This window comes from Microtus ochrogaster, unplaced genomic scaffold (genome assembly GCF_000317375.1).
Source record: "Microtus ochrogaster isolate Prairie Vole_2 unplaced genomic scaffold, MicOch1.0 UNK7, whole genome shotgun sequence".
In the NCBI taxonomy this organism is placed as follows: domain Eukaryota; kingdom Metazoa; phylum Chordata; class Mammalia; order Rodentia; family Cricetidae; genus Microtus; species Microtus ochrogaster.
The window spans coordinates 5,203,387-5,223,854 of record NW_004949105.1 but is presented as its reverse complement, the minus strand read 5'-3'; the positions used below and the strand labels follow the sequence as shown (position 1 = coordinate 5,223,854).

The 20,468-nt window shown below is 53.3% G+C and overlaps 1 protein-coding gene across 10 annotated transcripts in view; it reads left to right on the top strand.

The window, feature by feature from the left end:
- Positions 1-20,468, top strand: part of Mcf2l (MCF.2 cell line derived transforming sequence like) — a 99,065-nt gene that overhangs the window by 76,552 nt on the left and 2,045 nt on the right. For 5 of the 10 annotated variants that reach the window (XM_013353432.2, XM_005366280.2, XM_013353428.2 and 2 more), the window contains exons 9-30: positions 719-833; positions 1,021-1,140; positions 1,526-1,717; positions 2,135-2,326; positions 2,981-3,140; positions 4,034-4,107; positions 4,328-4,404; positions 5,992-6,058; positions 7,282-7,397; positions 8,249-8,318; positions 11,100-11,192; positions 11,288-11,380; positions 12,047-12,172; positions 13,004-13,225; positions 13,463-13,555; positions 14,579-14,657; positions 14,788-14,854; positions 15,297-15,412; positions 15,650-15,742; positions 16,541-16,615; positions 19,148-19,269; positions 19,895-20,007. In XM_013353432.2, the coding sequence (XP_013208886.2) occupies positions 719-833; positions 1,021-1,140; positions 1,526-1,717; positions 2,135-2,326; positions 2,981-3,140; positions 4,034-4,107; positions 4,328-4,404; positions 5,992-6,058; positions 7,282-7,397; positions 8,249-8,318; positions 11,100-11,192; positions 11,288-11,380; positions 12,047-12,172; positions 13,004-13,225; positions 13,463-13,555; positions 14,579-14,657; positions 14,788-14,854; positions 15,297-15,412; positions 15,650-15,742; positions 16,541-16,615; positions 19,148-19,269; positions 19,895-20,007 (2,475 nt within the window). The remainder of the gene's footprint in view (positions 1-718; positions 834-1,020; positions 1,141-1,525; positions 1,718-2,134; positions 2,327-2,980; positions 3,141-4,033; positions 4,108-4,327; positions 4,405-5,991; positions 6,059-7,281; positions 7,398-8,248; positions 8,319-11,099; positions 11,193-11,287; positions 11,381-12,046; positions 12,173-13,003; positions 13,226-13,462; positions 13,556-14,578; positions 14,658-14,787; positions 14,855-15,296; positions 15,413-15,649; positions 15,743-16,540; positions 16,616-19,147; positions 19,270-19,894; positions 20,008-20,468) is intronic. The other 5 variants (XM_013353429.2, XM_013353430.2, XM_005366279.3 and 2 more) reach the window with 3 other exon arrangements.

Sequence of the window (20,468 nt, the reverse complement as noted above, 5' to 3'; positions counted from 1 at the left end):
CATGTTGTATTGGGAGCGTGGGCACCAAGGCTCACTAGCAGGAGATCTAGGCAGGTCTACCCTGGGGAATTTATCAACTCCACCAACACTAGGAGAAGGGATGGGTAAGGCGGTGCTGCTTGGTTCTATTTAGAGTCCCTTAGCAAGCAGTAATCCTGGGGTAAGAGTGAGGGTGGCAGACACCAGCTCTAGAGCTGGACAGCAGATTGCACCCTGGCCTAGGTGGTCAGCAGTAGACCCAGTGGCCTTTCAAAAATTGATCATGCTTGCCATGCAAATATGAAAACCTGAGTTAGGGTTCTCAGTAAAATAGCCTGCTCATATTTGCCAGTACTGTGGAGGTGGAGACAGGCAGATTCCTGGAGCCCACTGGCCAGCTGTTCTAGCAGAATTTGTCAGCTCCAGCTTCAGCGAGAGACCCTGTCGCAAATAACAAGATGAAAAACAACTGAAGAAGATACCTGGTGTCAACCCCTGGTACACACACACACACGCACCATGCACACATGTGAGCACATGCATTAGCAAACAGAGTTCTGTGTAACACAGGTTGGGGAGCTTGCGATCTTGTCTGAAGTGCATCTCCCTCGTGTCTCTGAACTGAGGACCCTAGGAGTCAGCGACAAAGCCAAGACATCACAGGAAAGCTTGTCAGGGAGAAAGCACCCTGGGAGTTACAGTCTCCCTCACTCCTGTCCCCTCTTCCTTTCTTGCTCAGGCTCCTGGCCCAGCTGAACGAAACTGAGGCTGCCTTCGATGAGTTCTGGGCAAAGCATCAACAGAAGCTGGAACAGTGCCTGCAGCTGCGGCATTTTGAGCAAGGTTTCCGGGAGGTGAGTGGCTGGGCCGCGAGGTGTGGGGTGCCGTCTTTCAGGAAGTGAGGATGGTGGGTCTGTCTGCAGGCCTGAGGACTTTGGCTGAGCCCTGATGGCCCCCCTCAGCTCGCTGCTGTCGGGGATCCCAACGCTTCCTCTCCTGAATGAGACACAGGTGCTCCAAGTCAGTCTTCTTCTGCCTCAGGTCAAAACTACCTTGGATTCCATGTCCCAGAAGATAGCCACCTTCACTGACGTTGGCAACAGCCTGGCACACGTGCAGCACCTCCTGAAGGACTTGACCAGCTTTGAGGAGAAGTCCAGTGTGAGAGTCCGGCATGGGTGGAAGGGGGGGAAGTCACAGCAGAGGGCACAGGACATAAGCTCCTGTGGCACCTGAGGGGTACCACGGGCAGTGTGCGAGACCCCAAAGTGCCCTCCTCCACTCAGACACACATCCTGTTTGACACAGCCCCTTTGTCTAGATCTCTCCTTATTATCTGTGCTTACTCTAGACCAGGCCAACCCAATACCATCCTGACCTTCAGAAATTTGGCCTCAGACTGGCTCAAGGATTTGGTGACCTCAGTCAGCCATAACAGTCCACAAACTCCATGTCCATCGCCCACTTCCAGTTCAACACCCATAGGACTATTACCCCATTTGTCTCTCCACGTAGGACTAAACTGCTATCTTGACACGTTGTGCAGGTGGCTGTGGACAGGGCCCGAGCTCTGTCGCTGGAGGGCCAGCAGCTGATCGAGAACAAACACTACGCCGTGGACTCCATCCACCCCAAGTGTGAGGAGCTCCAGCACCTCTGTGACCACGTCGCCTCCGAGATCACCAGGAGGAGGGCCCTTCTCAGCAAGTCCTTGGAGCTGCACAGCCTCCTGGAGATGGTAGGAAACCCAGCTGCACTTCTCTGAGCTAATGGGCCAAACCAGCTATTGTCACTTACCAGCAAGGGGGTGGCTGAGCTGATCAGAGTCACCAAGAGGACAGTCAGAGCGCCCTCCCCTTCTGCATCGTCTGTCTTGTCCACTTAGAGCATTGGTCCTCACACACTCGCTTGTTCCAGCAATAATTTCTTAGGAGCAACCTCAGCATAGGCTTCCTGTTAGTCCTATGGAGAGCTCGGCCCAGAAGCCCACTCAGTTTTGCAGACTCATGTTCCCTCTGGGCACTGTTTGCCTCCTATCCTGAGAGCACCATCAGTCAGGAGGCAGGAGCGGGAAGCACACAGCTTCAGTAGGCATCCACACTGGCAAAGGACGGTGCCGCAGGTCCTGATGCTGACAGCCTTTCTTTGTTTCCAGTCCATGAAGTGGTGTGACGAGGGCATCTTCCTGCTGGCCTCACAGCCTGTGGACAAATGCCAGTCCCAGGATGGCGCCGAGGCCGCCCTCCAGGAAATTGAGAAGTTTTTGGAGACTGGCGCAGAGAACAAGATTCAGGAGCTCAATAAGATTTACAAAGAATATGAATGCATCCTCAACCAGGACCTTCTGGTAATGCCAGCATGGGTGCCCATCTGGGGCCTGGGGCCTGGGAACTAGGGACCCACTCCATGGGATATTTCAAAGGGCATGTTTTTGAGACGCAGGGCCTCACACAAGCTAGGCAAGCCCCCTTTCAGTGAGCTATAGCCCCAACACTTGAAGAACCTTTTGAATAGGAGATGACGGTTGCTGGATAGAAGTGCAGGGGTGGGGATTATGAAGTCCAGCCCTTCCTCCATTGCAGAAGTTATTCTAACCATGCCACCATCTCCCCCAGCATCGCCTGGGATAGGTGTGATTTGTGATGTGGCACTCACTGGAACCCTGATGGTGCCATAGTACTTCTGATATCACACCAAAGATGGGCTGGCTCCTCCTCGTCCCGCAGCCAGCTGCCCTAACTCTGCTTCTGAGTCAATAGGAAGAAACTGGTCCCTTTCCATAGCCATCCTCTCGGAGCAGATAGCTCCCCGTCCTGCCATGGGTTGTCACACAGCTCTCGCTGTCTTACCAGAGCTGGTGAGTGCGCTGCACTGTTCACAGACACGTCCCACTCACCCGAAGCCGAGGATGCTACACACAATGACACTCTGTGGATGGCAGGGTGGATTTTAGGGCCGGCACTGACCTTTGCAAGATTTCTCAGTAGCCATGTCGTTTCAGGAACATGTGCAAAAAGTCTTCCAGAAGCAAGAGAGCACTGAGGAGATGTTCCACCGCAGGCAGGCCAGCCTGAAGAAACTGGCAGCCAAGCAGACGAGGCCTGTGCAGCCTGTGGCCCCCCGACCAGAGGCGCTCACCAAGTCCCCCTCCCCCTCACCAGGTATGCGTGGCCCCTTCCTCCCAGGCAGCCATCTGAGGAGGCCAAACATGCCAAGTCTTGTCACTCTCCCTCCCTGTTCTCTGTGTCCCAGTCCACGGTCTGCAGCCTGCAGTCCAGGGCTTATTCTCCTCTGCCACCCATTTTGGTTAATAAAGCTTCCCCGGGACCCAGCCCCACTGTGCCACGTGTCGTCAGCTCTGGCTGCCTCTCTCCTTTGGCCACAGCAGAGCTGGGTCCTTTCCGCTGAATCTTGGTGACCTTCAGAACTGGAGACACCGAGTGACACTTTAGGAAAGGTCCTCAGTCATTCCTTCTGACTCAGTTTCTCCCCCCTCTCTCCATTATCTGTGCTGCTGCCAGAACTGTGCCCCTGGATCAGCCCTCAAGGCTGTCACTAACTGTGGAACCTTGTCCCAGACCCATGAGCTGCAAGGGAGTTGTGGCCCGCTAACTTGACCTTTGCGTAGAGACGGCCTCCTCCCTACGTAAGGAGAGCGTTCTCCCTTCCACTCCAGGGCAGCAGCCCAGAGATGAGTAGGCTTGGGTGCCTCTGTGTGGTCCTCGGCAGCCACACATGCCCTGGGGAAGCACCCCATTAGCATCTGTGGTGGAGGAGACCTGCCTGCTGGCCTGTGGAGAGATCCCCCTAGCCAGGAACTCAAAGGTTTTCAGGTGCCAGCATGTTTTCTCCCTCTTGCCCACTGTCTCCCTGTCAGCTAGAACTGTTCTCATTCTTGAGACTGTGGAGGCCCCAGACAGTGGCCCCTTCAGGTAGATCTCCATCTCTCACCCATCGACCACTCCTTTCTTCTGTCTTTATTGCTATTGTCCTTTCTTCTCCCCGCCCCATTTTCGACAGAGTTAACCCCCTTCTCTGCCTCTTTCTAAACTAGGCTCCTGGCGAAGCTCTGAGAATTCCAGTTCTGAAGGCAGCGCACTCCGCAGAGGGCCCTACAGGAGAGCCAAAGTGAGGGTCACCCCACGATGACCCCACAGGTGTCAGTTGTCCGTAGCTGTAGCACGATATCTCAGCATCCTCTGGTTGTTGTCTGTCCCTCTGGGTCTCCTGGACTGCGGGGCATCTACTTACCCTCTCAGACTCCATCCAAGTGGGCCGTGAGGCTGGGCAGTCAGCATCTGAGACAGGGCTTTCCATTCCCAAACCCACCATGCTATTCTCTCCTCAGAGTGAAATGAGTGAGACCCGGCAGGGCCGCAGCAGCTCCACCGGGGATGAGGAAGAGAACCTGGCCATCCTGCGCAGGTGAGTGACCGTGCTTCCGACCAAGCTGAGTGACCACGCGTGTCTGGGTGTTGGCGACACAAAGATGACCAGCAACCCTTCTACCCAGGCATGCAGAGCAGGAAGGAGTCTGGCACCGTGTGCATGTCAACTGAAAACAAACACGTGGGCGTGGAACATACACACACACTCATTTGTCTGGGCTGGGCTGGCGACCACCTGAGCCCTTCCTGGGCCTCCTGCCACTTTTTTGCTCTATGGAAATTCATACCTGCTCACAAAGGCACCTGCAGAGGAGTGGGCGGAACACTACGACATATTCAAGATAGGCACTCAGAAAGTCCCCACTGAAGCCTGCCTGTGCATCCACCTCCGGGTGTGACCCTTCCCTCATGAAGTCTCCGAGCAGCATCCAGGCTAGGCAATGTGAACACAAGAGATTAAAATCAATTGCACAGAAGGCAAAACACCCTGGGGGGGGGCAGTGTCAGCCAGGAACTGGGGTCATGACAGCGGGAATGGAAAGAAGCAATCAACCCTGCTCTGGGCTCGTTCTTTGCGTTCGCTCCAAATTCAGTAGTGATAGAGCAGCCTCAAATACAGTAGGGATAGAGCAGCCTCAAATTCAGTAGTGCTAGAGCAGCCTCAAATACAGTAGGGATAGAGCAGCTCCAAATACAGTAGGGATAGAGCAGGGGCCCTTGGAAGCTCGTGCACAGACAACTGGTTTCCAGATGTCCCCAGCAAGCTCAGCAGTGTCCCCCTTAGGAGACACAGACAGAGTGAATTATGGAACTAGAATACCAGCTGAAAGGGACATGAATTCTGTCATTTCTGGCTTCTGATGGAAGATGACAAGTAAGAGGCAGAGAAGGGTAGAGAGAGACGCTCCCAGGCAGGGTGGCCCTTGCGCCCAGGCAGTTTGTGGCTAAGATGCAGGCCCAAGCTTCTTTGCTCTGCTAACCCAGGCTCACATGCAAGGCCTAGTTACTTGATTGTTGGCTTCTTTATAATCCATGCCCAGGTCTCAGTCCAGTAGCCCATGGGCTACGGCCTTTGTGGATGAAATGGACAGGTTGGCTATAGGTATTGGCAGGCGGTCCTTGCTTCTGAAAGGCACGAATGGCCGGATGCTTTGTAAGCCAGTCCTCATCTGCTCTGGGGCTCCATGAATGCTGAGTACATTGCACGGCTGCAGAGTCACCACATAGCCATCGCAGGCAGGATAGGAGCTGGCCCTGCTCCTGAAGAACCATGCCTATTCAGAGGCTTTGGAGTGGGGTGGGAGGTCTTCTTGGTAAGGATGTCCTGACGAGACTCCAGTGGCTTGTGACAGAAGCAGGAGCTATCTTACTCCCCAGTGTGTGTGAAGGTGGCATCAATTTTGTACAGATGGCCCCAGAAGGCCAGAAGGTGGCTAGAGGAATTGATCCCAGAAGGCAGGGGAAGCAGGAGGCCATTGTCAGCAGGGAGCCAGCTTCTCCCACAGCTCCCATACTGGACCAGGCCTCGATGCCATTTCTTCCTTCACAGACAAGTCTAGGGACTCAGTGAGTCCTGATGGCCATTCCCACGCTAACATGCTTGCTCTTCCATGTCCACCCACAGACATGTGATGAATGAACTCCTGGACACGGAGCGGGCCTATGTGGAAGAACTGCTCTGTGTCTTAGAGGTAAGGCTGGGCATGGGCCAGGCGGTAGGGTCGCTATCATACTATAATAGCTTCATTTTTAAATTGTTGCTACAGTTAGGCCTGTTGACAAAGACAGATATTTCTAGTAACTCAGGAGACCAAGGTAGGAAGATCATAGGTACAAGGTCTACCTGAGCTATAGAGCAAGTTCAAGGTCAGCTTGAACTCCGCCTCAAAAAGTGAAAAGAGCATTTGCCTGGCATGTGTGTGGTCTTGGTTTCATTTCTAGCACCACCACCACTACACACATGCACACACACACATATACACACATGCACACACATGTCTATCACATATACAACAGGTTTTTTTTTTTAATGCTGCTTAGAAATCAGAACTTGCTGGGCAGTGGTGGTGCACGCCTTTAATCCCAGCACTTTGGAGGCAGAGGCAGGTGGATCTCTGTGAGTTCGAGACCAGACTGGCCTACAAAGCTAGTTCTAGGACTGCAGGAAGAGGAGGAGGAGGAAGAAGAGAAAGAGGAGAAGGAGGAAGAGAAGAGGAAGAGGAGAAGGAGGAAGAAAGAAATAGAAATGAGGACTTACACCCACAGCAAAGAACATGAAAATGTTCACAGCTAGTCTGCTTGTATCCAGCCCAAACCAAAAACAGCCCGAATTCCATCAGCAGGAATAGTGGCTGGGCCTGCATAGGAGCAGATATATCAGCCACAGGAGCGCTGCCCATGCACATAGCAAACACAGGACCCACACGACCGCAGTGACAATGATTGGCATCACAGGAAATGGTGTGCACAGTTCTGTGGAGAGCATCCAAGCTCTCAGAAGCTAAGGCAGGAGGCTCACGTGAGTTCCAAGCCAGCCTGGACTACATAATAAAGTCTAGGCCAGCCAGGGCTACATAATAAAGTCTAGGCCAGCCTGGGCTACATAATAAAGTCTAGGCCAGCCAGGGCTATAGAGTGAGACCCTGCCTTATCTCCACTCCCACCCTCCAAAACAAGAGGATGAAGAAAGAGAAAGTTCCAGAGCAAGGCAGGAGGGCAGGTCTGGAGTAAGAGGATTTTGAGGAGGGGACACTGGGTTCTGAGTCTTCCTAGTAGTGACCAGGAAGTTAATAGACACATTGGATACACACATGAGCAGCATGGCCTCTTGCCTTGTGTCTTTTACACCTGGATAAAAGGGTCAGGGAGGAGGATGGGAGCGTCTCCTGCCTGACCGCCTACTGCTCCCTTGCAGGGCTACGCCGCAGAGATGGACAACCCCTTGATGGCACACCTCATCTCAACGGGCCTGCAAAACAAGAAGAGCATTCTGTTCGGAAACATGGAGGAAATCTATCACTTCCATAACAGGTAGGCCCTCCATCGGGACATAGATACACGTGGTGTCTGTGGTCTCTTGCTTCTGATATGGCTGCTTCAGGGAGCAGGGACCCACTGCCCCTGGGAAGTACTTGACCAGGAACAAATCTCTCCAGGGAGAGCTCACAGAGAGTCATGGGCGCGTGTCGTAGGTGTCCATGATGCATTCTCCAACCTCCTTTGTGACCTCCTGTCCTGCTGGCTCGCGCCCACAGTGGCCTGGTGACCGGCCAGCTGTCTACTGGGTGGACAGTGGTACTTCTGGGAGGACAGCAGTTTAGCCCTGATGTTTTCTTTTTAATACTTGGGAGCTCCAAAGGCCATGTCCTTTAGCAGGATTTCCAGATGTGCAAGGGAAACAGCTGTCCACCCCATCCTCCTGCAGCTGCTCCTTTCCAAGAACATCTAGAGCCTTACCTTTAGCATCACTGAGGCTAGTCCTTGACTCAGTCCCACTGGACCCCATGCAGCCTTGTGTCCTGGGATCTCCCCAGAGGACAAATGTGAGTCAGTGTTTAGACAGGAAACACAGTGAGGATCTGGTGAGTCCTGGAAAACCCACATGCTCATGGCCGGCGTGTAGGGCCTCCAGAGTCTTTGCGTGTTCAATCCCTTTCTTCTCACCTCTGCCCCCAGAAGGGTAGCTCAGTATGAACTACAAGGCCAGAAATAAAGGGAGACAGCCTGGGCCGTGGGCACTGAGGAGCCAGGGATGGTAGTCTGCAGGCTCCCCGGCCAGATGGGGAGTCACTGCCACCCTGTAGTGAGATCGTTCAGGGTCTCTGGAAGACAGCGTAATCTGATTCCACTGTGTCCACCTCACTGGGAATCTCTCTCTGCAGAATATTCCTGCGGGAGCTAGAGAGCTGCATAGACTGCCCAGAGCTGGTGGGGAGGTGTTTCCTGGAGAGGGTATGTATCTCTGAGTGCATGCCTCACGGCAGTGTCTATCTCTTACCTCCAAGGAGCCCTGAGTGAACATTATGAAGTGTGGGGAGGGCTTGGTACCTCCATATCAAGGGCCATGGTAGCACCTTGCCTGCTTCATCAGAGCTGCTCACCAGATGGCGTCAGCTCCCCTGCAGCCCACCACAGCTGAAACCAGAGAGCACAGTGTCTCCAGTGTCATGGGAAGAGGAGAAAAAAGGGAATAGGATCATGCTTTGAAGGCTAATAACTACTTCAGAAGAAAAAAGACCATAAAGCTCAACATTTGGGGATGAGGAAATCGCAGTTTCCGAGGCCTGATGCAGAACTTTCCTTGTGAACTGGTTTAGTTTTGTCTAAGCCTTGCTAGCTGGGCGACACTGGAGTAGACACCAGGGCTCTCTGTCCATTTCCTCCCCATTGGAGTCATAGGGGTTTCCCTCAGAGGACAGTGGAGATGAGTTTAAAGAGAGCCGCATGTAGAATGTTTGGAGCAGAAAGAGTGGACCATACACATAGCTTCTCAGCCCCATGGAGGATTGTCATGCTGAGCACTGTGGCTTTGAGATTCACAGGTGCAGGAGAGAGGCCACTGGCAGGAGAAAACAAAGCAATGTCACAAAATACGGAACAAGAGGAGCCTGGGGTACAGCTCAGTGGTAGAGCCCTTACCCAGCACACACCAGATCCCAGGTTCCATCCCCACACTAAAGTGGAGAGTGGGCAGGAACTGGGTGCTGAAGTTCTAGTAAGTTGCTACCAAGGGTAAGACATGGTGTGCACACCTTTACACCTTCAACACTAGAAACTTAGGTGTAGTAAGTCTCTGTGAGTTCAAGACCAGCAAAGGATACATAGTGAGACTGTCTCAAAGTAGAAAGAAAAGAAGGATCTATGTTTGTCTGGCCATTAGTGTGTCTCCAGAGTCCCAAACCTGAGGTGGTCATCATTCTGTAGGTCACAGGTCCCCAACCAGCAGCATCAGAATCCCCCATGCAATGTTTACAACCCTCTATACCCCAGAACATTCTATTCTACCTTCATTCATACTCGAGAGCTATAGGAGTCCCCTGGAGATACCCGGGGTAATTTTGTTTTACACTGAGCTCATGGATGCTCTTGCGAAATAACTTAGAATGCTTCTCAAGTCTGTAGCACACTGCTTGGGCCAAGCTCTGAAATTCCACCTAGACAGTAGGGGTCTGTGTGGGTCCATGCTCCTGAACAGCTCCTCGCTCTGGTGAGAAGTCAGCTGTGTGAAACTTATTCTGAGATAATGAAAAGGGAATTAGGACTAACAGAGCCCTAGGAAGTGACCTTCTGATGGGAGGTGTTGCCCAGCTGTCCAACAGTGAGGGTGGGGTCAGAGAGGCCAACACTAGCAGAGGTGGGGAGCAGGCTGCCCTCTGTCTTTGGAACTGTTAGTGTTCCGCACTCTGCAAGCGCCACGGTCTGCCAACTTTGGCAGCTGTATCATGAGGGAGACTGAGACACACAGACCCCTGCCAGGAGGCAGCTGAGACTGCCCTGCCCCTGTCCCTCCTCCATGCATGCTTGACCTCAGCTCAGAGCTGATAGGGGTCAGATAGGTTGGGGATGGCATTAGGAATCAGAGGCCAGGAGGACCCCAGGTCAAAGGGAGAGCAGGGCATCCAGGGGTAAAGAATGCAGGAGTTCAGTCCTGCAGTCCTGCTGAAGCAAGCCAGGCTAGGTGGGCTCACGGCACCACGAAGCTTACCCTTGCCCTAGAGTCCTGGAATCCATAAATCATTGAGGTTATTCTCCCAAACCCATTCCATACCTCAGGAACATCTGTGCCCCAAACCATTTCCAAAATCTGTGTCTTAAATTGTGTCCCCAAACCATTTGTACCCCCATACTGTCTTTATCCAGGAGCCCCCTGCATTCAGATCCAAGTATCCTAGGAATGTCTGTGATCTCAAGCCATATGTGTACCCTATAGCCACTAAAGACCCAGAGGCCTCTGTACCACAAAATCATCTGTAACCCCCAGAGCAATCGATTCTAGGCCTAGCTGCACCCTAGAACCTTCTACATCCCATAATATATTATGTGAATATTTCACATAATATTCACGTTTATTTTTTGATGTGTATATATGCATGCCTACATGTATGTATTTATAGTGTGTGTGTGTGTGTGTGTGTGTGTGTGTGGTGTCTGCAGGAGACAGAAGAGAGTACTGGCTTCCCTTTAACTGGAGTTACAGGCAGTTGTGAGCTGTCATGTGGATGGTGGGGACTGAACCTATGTCCTCTGTAAGAGCAACCAGTGCTCTTAAGCACCAAGCAATCTCTTGAGTCCTGCTCAGGTGTATTTCTACAGAATAACCTGTATAATTTGTAAGACTGCCTAAGATTGCCCTGGAGTCTTATGTACATGAACAGACGGTTTCAATAAACCACGTCTTGGCGGAGCTCACTCTCCGCCTCTCTGGGCTGCGAATGAGCAGTGGCAAGGGGGTTAGAGTGTGGGGCTCCGATGTTTGTGGACAGCCTAGCTTGGGGGGTTAGAGTGTGGGGCTCCGATGTTTGTGAACAGCCTAGCTTGGGGGTTTAGAGTATGGGGCTCCGATGTTTGTGAACAGCCTAGCTTGGGGGGTTAGAGTGTAGGGCTCTGGTGTTGGTGAACAGCCTAGCCTGGGGAGGTGCCCTGGGAGCAGCAGCTGCTTTGGCTCTGAGACAAGAAAGGTGCCCAGTGAGGCTGGGAAGCATCCTGTGCTGTCTCTGCCCCTCCCGGCTCTAGATGGAGGAGTTCCAGATCTACGAGAAGTACTGTCAGAACAAGCCACGGTCCGAGAGCCTGTGGAGACAGTGCTCCGACTGTCCCTTCTTCCAGGTTTGTCTTGAGTCCGTTCCCTACACTAGTAGCTCCTTCCTCGGGGCCTCAGACAGAGCCATGGCCTTGCGTTACCAAGTGTTTGGTGTTTGCAGGAGTGTCAGAAAAAGCTGGATCACAAGCTGAGCCTCGACTCCTACCTGCTGAAACCTGTGCAGAGGATAACCAAGTACCAGCTGCTGCTCAAGGTGAGCCTGCAGGGCTTCCCTGGGTCAGCCACACCTGCCTGCTGGCCAGGTGTCTGCAGGGGCCCAGGGTCTTGAGACTTTTCATCGAGCCCTGGCCCCAAGGCCAAAGGCACTCTAATGAGCCACTTGTCCTCCACCTGGCCGTGGCCCTGATTCATTCAACCATTCATTCATTCATTCATTCATTCATTCATTCACGGCCTATTGTGGGCTAAGCATTGTAGAGTGCCAGGGACATGGCAGTGGCCAGCTATACCAGGAGCCTGTGCTGATAGCCTGTGGCCTCTCGGGAAGGAAGGAGAAGGGGAGAGTTGAGCCCTGTCTGTCCATTGGTCCCTAGCATGGTGGGGAGTAAGGAGTGTGTCCTGGAGTTTGCTCGGTGTGGCAGGGCAGAAAATGGTCTGTAGCACTGTGCCTTTAGCAGGGCCATGACTGCAGTGGGAGGCAAGGGTGATCGAGTGTGCACAGAAGTGCCGTAGTGTGAGAAGCTGCCATCCTGGCTTCAGGGAGGAAGAGTTAAAGGGTTGGTGTGCCATTGCCTGTCCAGGGGCCAGCAAGGATTCCACAGCCCCGTCTGAGTCTGAATCTGTGGGCCAGTCCGCTGCTCCTGGGGGTGCAGAGGGAAGATCTCGGTGTCTAACTGTACCCTCTTGTATTCCCCCTCAGGAAATGTTGAAGTACAGCAAGAACTGCGAGGGGGCAGAGGACCTGCAGGAGGCGCTGAGCTCCATCCTTGGCATCCTCAAGGCAGTGAACGACTCCATGCACCTCATCGCCATCACTGGCTATGATGTAAGGCTCCGCAGCGACACCATGGTGCCCTTTGTCCTGCCAGGAACAGTTTGGTAGGAGCAGTCCTATCAATCCTTTTGAGCTCTCCGAGTCTTGAAGTGGACACACGTGGCCCAGGGCCTAGGGCCTAGGGCAGCCCCAGGTTCTGAGTCAGGAACTTGTCCACATGTGGAGCAGGCCAAGGCTGTTACCCCAGGAGGGTATCTCTCCAACAGGGATGCGGTCCAAGACTCCTCCTCCTGTCTACTTCCTGGACCACAGGTGGAACCCTGTGTTTTCTGTGATACAGTCTGTAGTCCAGTGGCTGTGGCAGGTGGCCGGCAGGAGTTAATTTCTCTGCGTGGACCCACCTCAAGTTGACATAGAGGGGTTTTGTTTCTCTGAATGTCCATTTATCATTCATTTTCTGTTTGTTTAAATGACTAGGCTTTACTGATTTTTGAACAGTTTTAGATTTATTAAAATTGAGTGTGAAGCTCATATTCCCTAAACACCCATCTCTGCCCCCAACCTCCTCCATCGTAAAGTGCCGTGTTGGTGTGACACCTGACAGGCCTGTGGGGATATGTCACTAACTGAAGTCCACTGTACATTAGGGTTCTGGGCACTTCCTGTCTCCACCGTAGTGGTATACCATGGTTCCTCCATGCTGTGCCTCTTCATTCCCAACCCCTGCAGCCGACTGATTCTTTGCTACCTCCTGAGACTTACCCGTTCTAGAATGCTGCAAGGTGAACTCTACAGCATGTAGTCTTTCCATAGTGAACTTGGAACGCCAGCCCACCCAAGTTCACCTACCTTGCATGCCCTGACATGTGTCCTGTGTTCCAGGGAAACCTCAGTGACCTGGGGAAGCTGCTGATGCAAGGCTCCTTCAGCGTCTGGACAGACCACAAGAAGGGCCATACCAAAGTGAAGGAGCTAGCCAGGTTCAAGCCCATGCAGCGGCACCTGTTTCTGCACGAGAAGGCTGTCCTCTTCTGCAAGAAGAGGGAGGAGAACGGGGAGGGGTACGAGAAGGCTCCTTCCTACAGCTACAAGCAGTCCTTAAATGTGAGTGGCTCAACCAGAAATTTGAGGGACGGAACTTGGTTCCCCAAACAAGCCTCAGTCTAACACAAAGGGTTATGGGATACCCAGCTCTTACCCATGGAAGTGGGCATTGGGGCTCCCACCATCCTTAGCCTTTGCCCCACCCCAAATGTCCCATCAGTTTCCACCATTGCCAAATAGGATGCACGGCTCCACCATGCACACTGATGCCTGTCCTGTCTGTTTCTGTGCCATCAGATGACAGCGGTTGGCATCACAGAGAATGTGAAGGGTGACGCCAAGAAGTTCGAGATCTGGTACAATGCAAGAGAGGAGGTTTACATCATTCAGGTAGAGCCCCTCACTTGCCCTGAAAACCAGGAACCCAGGGAGCCCTTGAGCCTCTTCAGGGTGACCAGTGAGAACCAGGTCAACCATCTCCATGAGGTTCATCCCCCAGGAGCAGGAGCTGTCACATTAGGGCGCTTCCCTGGGCCACAGGATGGAATTTGGGAACACACGCATTCGGGTGCTAGACAGGCAATACCAGAAGTGGCTCTGGCTTCCACATCTCTTGATAGCCCTAGAGAGCTTTGCCTGTGCAACCTGGCTCTCTGGTGGGATATACAGCCTACCTGTCCTTACCGGGCAGTGGGAAAGAGGGCAGAGTTACAAAGTAGACTCAGAACAGCATCCTCTCCATGAGACCCTGGCAAGAACCTAAGTACTCCATGAAGGTCCTAGCCCAATCTGGCTGAGCCCTTCCCTTGCCCTCAGAATCACAGGTGAGTTGGCAACTGGTCAACATGCCATAGCCATGATAGTGTCGCAGCCTTGGTGTCTTCTAGTTTTATACCCAGCCCAGAAGCCCTCACAGAGCTGCATCAAAGCTGAGCCCAGCAGCTGCCCCTGCAGCAGAGCTCAGGTTGGGATACAGACCTCTGTGTTTGTTAGTGCAGGATAGCAGTCCTGGCTCTCATGATGTTCCTGACCTGGTCACACCCATCTGGTGTGAGTGTGAGACTCGTGCTTGTGCCTGTCACCTAAAGCAAGGTCGAATAGAGGGCACTCCCAGGAGACCTGTTCTGCAGGCCAAGCCACCTGTGCAATTAGTCCAGTTCACCAGCATCGGCAGAAGAGTTGGCCTTCCTGCCAGTAACTGGCTCTCTTTGCCTTGCCCCTGGGCACCTTCATAAACCCACAGCCTTTTGCAGCCAGTCCTGGGCTGCAGGGCTAAGAGACCCACAAAGGGGCATTCCCACCTCCTGCTCCTTCTGGCCCTCCTGCACAGGGATCTGTTGATCCCTAGGATTGTCCTTGGAACCCGCAGCATGTTTTTCTGATCACCAATTCCTATCTCTTTTTTTGGAACAGGCCCCAACTCCTGAGATTAAAGCAGCGTGGGTGAATGAGATCCGGAAGGTTCTGACCAGCCAGCTTCAGGCCTGCCGGGGTGAGGCTCCCTTTGGCTTTTGTATGTTTCTCTTGTGCATTGTCAACTACCCAACTACCCTTTAACCTGTGAGTGCACGGGAGCTCAGTTCCTGCTGCTAAGTGATGCGCGGTCCTGTGTCCTTCCGCAGAAGCCAGCCAACACAGAGCCCTGGAACAGTCCCACAGCCTACCTTTGCCTGCGCCATCCAGCACCAGGTGAGCATGGCAGTGTATCTGTCAGAAGCCTAGAAAGCAGACGGGCATGCTACAGTCCTAGCACAGGACACGGAGGACCTCCTGAAGCATAGTGAAACTGTCCCCAAGACCCGAGGAAAAACATCAGGGCCACTGAGATGCGTGCGCACAAGGCCCTCCAGTGTCATCTGAGGACTATGTGTCAGTGACTTATGCCTGGACATCAGGCTCAAAGGTGCTGTCTCTAGCCCTACCTTCCTCAGCAAGCCCCCTGCTTCACAACACCCTGTCTGGATCAGTTCTCATGGTAGTCAGCATGCCAAGGCTACAGCCTGATGACAGTTGGCCACCAGCTTCAAATGAGGATGGTGCCTGCAGGACGGTCTAGGGGCCAAGATGTCCTCAGACAGCCCTGAGACATTGACCAACATGCTGTTTCTTTATTGGTCACTGGTGCCCGCAGTCCCACGAAAGGGAGCACAAGAAATGTCAAGAAGCTTGAAGACAGGAAGACAGACCCCCTGAGCCTGGAAGGATATGTGAGCTCGTCATTGCCAAAGCCCCCCGAGAAGGGCAAAGGTGAGTGTCACCCGCGGTGTGACCCACTCAGGCACTGCTCACGGAATGGCTGCCAGCTAGCATGGGAGAGCTCAGGATCGCTCCAGGACACTGGTCTCTCATTCGGGGGCACCCTAAAATGGACGACTTCCCTCCACCCACCCACCCCTGAGCACAGGGCCATGGCTGGTGCCCTCTGCACCCTGTTGTCCTCCCTCCCCGAAGCTGTCTCTGCATTCTCTCTCTCCTCCCTCCTAGACGATGCGGTCCCTAGCTCTACCTCTGAAAGCTCTGCGCTTTCCAGAAAGCGCTTCACGCTGCAGGGCTTGGCTAACCTCAAAGGTCAGAAAGGTAAAGAGGCAGTACCCCCGCTGCCTTCCACACCATCTTTGTGTGGCGGCCTCTGGCGCCACGCCACACAACCACATTTCTTACCCTGTCATTCTTGCCAACCAATGCCGTGTAGATGCGGATGCCCGATGTTATCTTTTAGGGGTGCCTTTTGGATGCTGAGAGAGCCAGCCAGCTTTGCAAGTGTGGCCTGCTAAAATCTGGAGCTGCTGGCCACTTTTCCAGCTTGACCCCTTCTCCCCGCCCCCCTGCCTCACCTCGCATTTTCCCATTGGCTCTGCAGGCCTCTGCCTTTCTTGCTGCCATGACTCTTGAGTGCTCAGTGCCATGCCCAGGTGTCTTCTAGGGTGTTTGCTAGTGAACAGTGGGGGGAAAAAGCCTTTAAACTGAGAGCTGAAATAGCTTTGTCACCTGGGAATGCTCCATGGTGACCGAAGCTCAGGACAGCCCTGGCATGCCTCTGTTCTGCACAGTGCTCCCTTCAGATGCTCCAGCTCTCCCAAGTCACACGCCTGGGTCCTAAGAATCAGAGGGTGTCTCAATTGATAATTTTCTGTTGGCTTCAAATTTGATGGAAAGCAACACTTGTTCTGTCGCTGCGTTCTTTCTGAAGCGGAGCTGAGGGCAGCCCCTAAGAGGATGACTGACGGCAAAGGTCACCGTCTACCGCCTCCGCTCTCTGGGCCTCCCCGCTTCCCTGTGCGGTCCCTCAGTCATTTCATCTGCCTCCTCCACTCACTTGACACTTCCTCCGCTTTCTCTCTACTGTTGTGTTTTTGCCTCTTCCTCTTCCTGCAGCCTCTCCGACCAGTCCTGACAAAAAAGCTAAGCGGCATGAAGTAAAGAGCGACCCGACTCCCTTTGGTTTGCGAGGTAGTGCGACAGCCCCCGCCCCCTGACCCCCAGCCGGGCATGCTGTCTGTGGCTGTGCAGGGCGCCTGGGATGAAAGCGCATAGATCAGACAAGCCAGGAGCAAGTGGTGGTTCATAGTTTGATGCCCAGTGACAGGTGCTGGAAGATGCCACGTCCCTACTGTTTCCGTGGCCCATCCGTGGCAAGCAGAGAGGCTCAGGCACAGCTCCGCTGACCAGCGTTAACACTGGGATCTATCTCTGGGTGCTGGTATAGGCTGCAGGTGCCCTGTTCAAAGGGCCCTAGTACCTGCACCCTCCCCCAGGTCACCAGTTGCACCAACCATGCTGGGTGGGAACAGGCAGAAGGACCAGGTCCTTGCATTCATGTGGGTCCCTGGAATTTAGCTCCACTCTCGGCTTCAGGTCCCTGCTTCCTTCTCCCTGGAAAACCCAAGGCCTCCCTTGTCCCCCGGGGATTCCCAGGGCCGTCCTCATGGTACTGCCAGGCTCATTCTAACCCTCCATGCTTCAAGCCCTAATTACCCAATTGCAACCCCAGAGGTCAGCAGCTGCCAAGAGTTCCCAAGGGGGTAGAGGCCTGGCTTTCTAATGCTAAGTTCCCCGTTGCTCAGGAGTCCCTTACCAGTAGTCTTGAGATGTCTTGCAAAGGTCTGTTTTTATTCATTCATAGTACTATCCACCCAGAACCCCGAGAATCCCTCCATGGGACATGGTGTTTAGAATGCTATTCCCACCTTGTCCCAGCTTAGTGGTTTTGTTTCTGCCAGTGTCCCTTCCCGAGTCTGAGTGGCAACATTGCAGCCCTCTGGGTTGCAAAGAAGGAGGCCAGGTGGTATAAGAGGGCTAGTCATTCCCTTCCTTTCTACATTCTGAAGTGCAGATGCAGCCCACACCAGAGAGAGAGAGAGAGAGAGAGAGAGAGAGAGAGAGAGAGAGAGAGAGAGAGAGAGAGCGCTGTACCAGGAGATTGGTTAACATTCTCATGCACTCTCCCAGAATCCCCAAAGAGTGTAATGCCACTTAATTTGAGGTCATCATGCTTCTAAGTCCTTCTGTGTCCTTGACTCACATCTGGTCCCTGGACACTGGTAGACGAGCATGTTGGGCTTCCTGTTAATAGTGTCCAACAGCTACAGGCAGCAGCATGATTTGGTGCTGCCATCTGGGTCAGCTGACCCTCGCCAATGATGGTAGTTACCAGAGTGAGCTGCTGGGAGTCTCTCATAGAAACACCCAGGAAGGCAGAGATTTCTATATAGTATGGTCTCCAATGATGGGAGGTGTACATGGGAGTGTTCATCTGTTCCAGCTGCCATTGGTCCTGGCTTCTGATTATCTAGAGGCCCCCATGGGAGCTTTGTAGCAGCATGATGAGAGATAACAAGTCAAGCTGCCTGCACATGTGCTTGGAGCAAGACCCCTAGAACCCAGTACTTACATGTATGCAAACCTAGCGTGGCACTTTCCTGGACCAAGTGCACAGCTGCCCCCGGGCCTTGGAGTCTGGCCTCAGGGAGGTAGATCATAAGGGCTCTAACTAGTCCTGCCATAGTGGGGTGGGCCTTGAGCCTGCACAGTTGGTGTCTGTGGAGTATGTGGGCCCGCCTGTTTCCTAGGAAGACAGAAGGGCCTTCCCAGTGTTCCTTGGCAGAGGGTTTTCATCACTGGCTCTGAGCGTCCTCAGCCATGGGAGTGGCTGCGGGACTAGCAGTCCTCTCTTTGCCCTGATTTCATGGGGGCTCTTCTGTAATTCCGTCACCCCCACACTGCACCAGCACCTAGTACAGTATGACACCAAGGCAGGAGATGCAGCTCCAACGAGCAGGCTGGCTTTCCTTGCTCAGCTTTGTTGTGTGCTGACGTGTGCTCCAGTGTCACACAGTGACTGTATTTAGTACCAGGAAGGACAGGGTAGTCACCTCACCCTTCACTGTCTGAGGAATGTGCTCAACAAGAACTTGACATCTCCATCTTTCCGAAAAGGGAAATACTGATGCTGCCCTGTGGAGCAAGAGAAACAGGAATGAAGCAGTAGGAAGTGTGGGGACCCTTTGGCCAACCCAGGGGATTTGCCCAATGGCAGGACTGGGGTTGCTAGGTTAGCCATACACAGCTCGACGTCCACCTGGTTGTTAACCTGTCCAGTGGGAAGCACAACTGTGTGCATCTCCCATCACAGGTAAGGGATTTAGATGATCATTCTTGCTGCAAGTTGTTTTCCCAGCCAGCAAAGTGATGTTAGCCATCACGGTTTCAACTGAAGACCCCGTCCCTTTACGGGGTCCCAGTACCCAGCTTTTTATAACCGTGTAGAAGGACCCAGTGGGGAGTCAGAGCTGTCACGTACAGCAAAGTTGATGAACTTGAAAGGTAATAGGCTCATGGTCAGATGAACTAGGAAGGTAATAGGCTCATGGTCAGAGCCTCAGGCTCTATATTCTAGGAGCTTTGTGGGCCTTGTACGGAACACACTTGGGTAGTGTTGACTGCATCGTGGGCATGGACCTCACAGAAAGCTGTTTCTCCTAGGCTGGAGCAAAACATCCCACTCTCTGGAAGCGCCTGAGGAAGACGGAGGCTGGTCCAGTGCTGAGGAGCTCATCAATTCATCGGATGCAGAGGAAGATGGTGGAGTGGGCTCCAAGAAGCTGGTAACATTGGCCTCCCTGTGGGCGGGCGGCTCAAGGTGGCCTCTGTGTCCCCTAAACAAATCCACCTTGGCCTGGGTCCTCCTCTCTGCCACTGTTCTTTGTCCAGAGAGGTGCCATGCTCACTTGGATCATGATCCTCTACCCATAGTGCCCTGGAGCTGTGTGCCCACCTACCTAGAGCTCAGGCATGGTTCACCCCTTCTTAAGGGGGCAGCTCGTACCTCACACTGGTCAAATGTTCTAATCAAGCTTTCCTAAAGCTATAGCCATACTGGCTTGGAAATTAGCAAGGTGCTCAGGAGCCCATAGAAACATGTAGCACCATGGGCACATTGGTGCATCCATTTTTGTCTTTAAAATGGTCACAGCATGACTTGTACATCCCCCGAGCACTAGGATCTTTCTAGTTTAAGCCAAATCTCACCAAAACCTCACCAATGGCAGGACCCAGTACAGCACTGGCCCTCCCCTTGCTGGCCTGTGGAAACCTGCTCTCATGCAGGAGCGCCTGCTGGTGCGTAGTGAGCACTACACGGAAGATGGAGGGTGGGTGTGTTGTTGCCCTGCTGGCACTGAGAGGCACCTGCAGGCTGAAGTTTTAGCTTTGCTCCTTTGCCATCCTCAGGCTCCGGGTAAATACACGGTGGTGATGGGTGACGAGAAGGAGGGCCCTGACACGCTTGCCATGAGGAGTGGAGATATGGTGGAAGTAGTGGAGGAGGGCGCTGAGGGGCTCTGGTAAGATGGCAGTGAGCTCTCCTACCTCAAACATGGCCGCCCGTGTGATCCCACCTCAAGACATACATGATCTGTGCGATCCTACCTCAGGCATGCCCCCATGTGTTCCTGAACCTCAGACATACATGACCTGTACAATCCTGCCTCAGAGATGCCCCTGTGTGATCCCACCTTGGACATGCATGATCTGTGTGATCCTACCTCAGACATGCCCCTGTGTGCTCTCACCTCAAACATGCATAATCTGTGCAATTCTACCTCAGACATGCATGATCTGTGTGATCCCACCTCAGATATACATGATCTGTGTGATCCCACCTCAGAGATGCCCCTGTGTGATCCCACCTCGGACATGCATGATCTGTGTGATCCCACCTCAGATATACATGATCTGTGTGATCCCACCTCAGACATGCCCCTGTGTGATCTCACCTCAGAAATGCATGATCTGTGCAATCCCA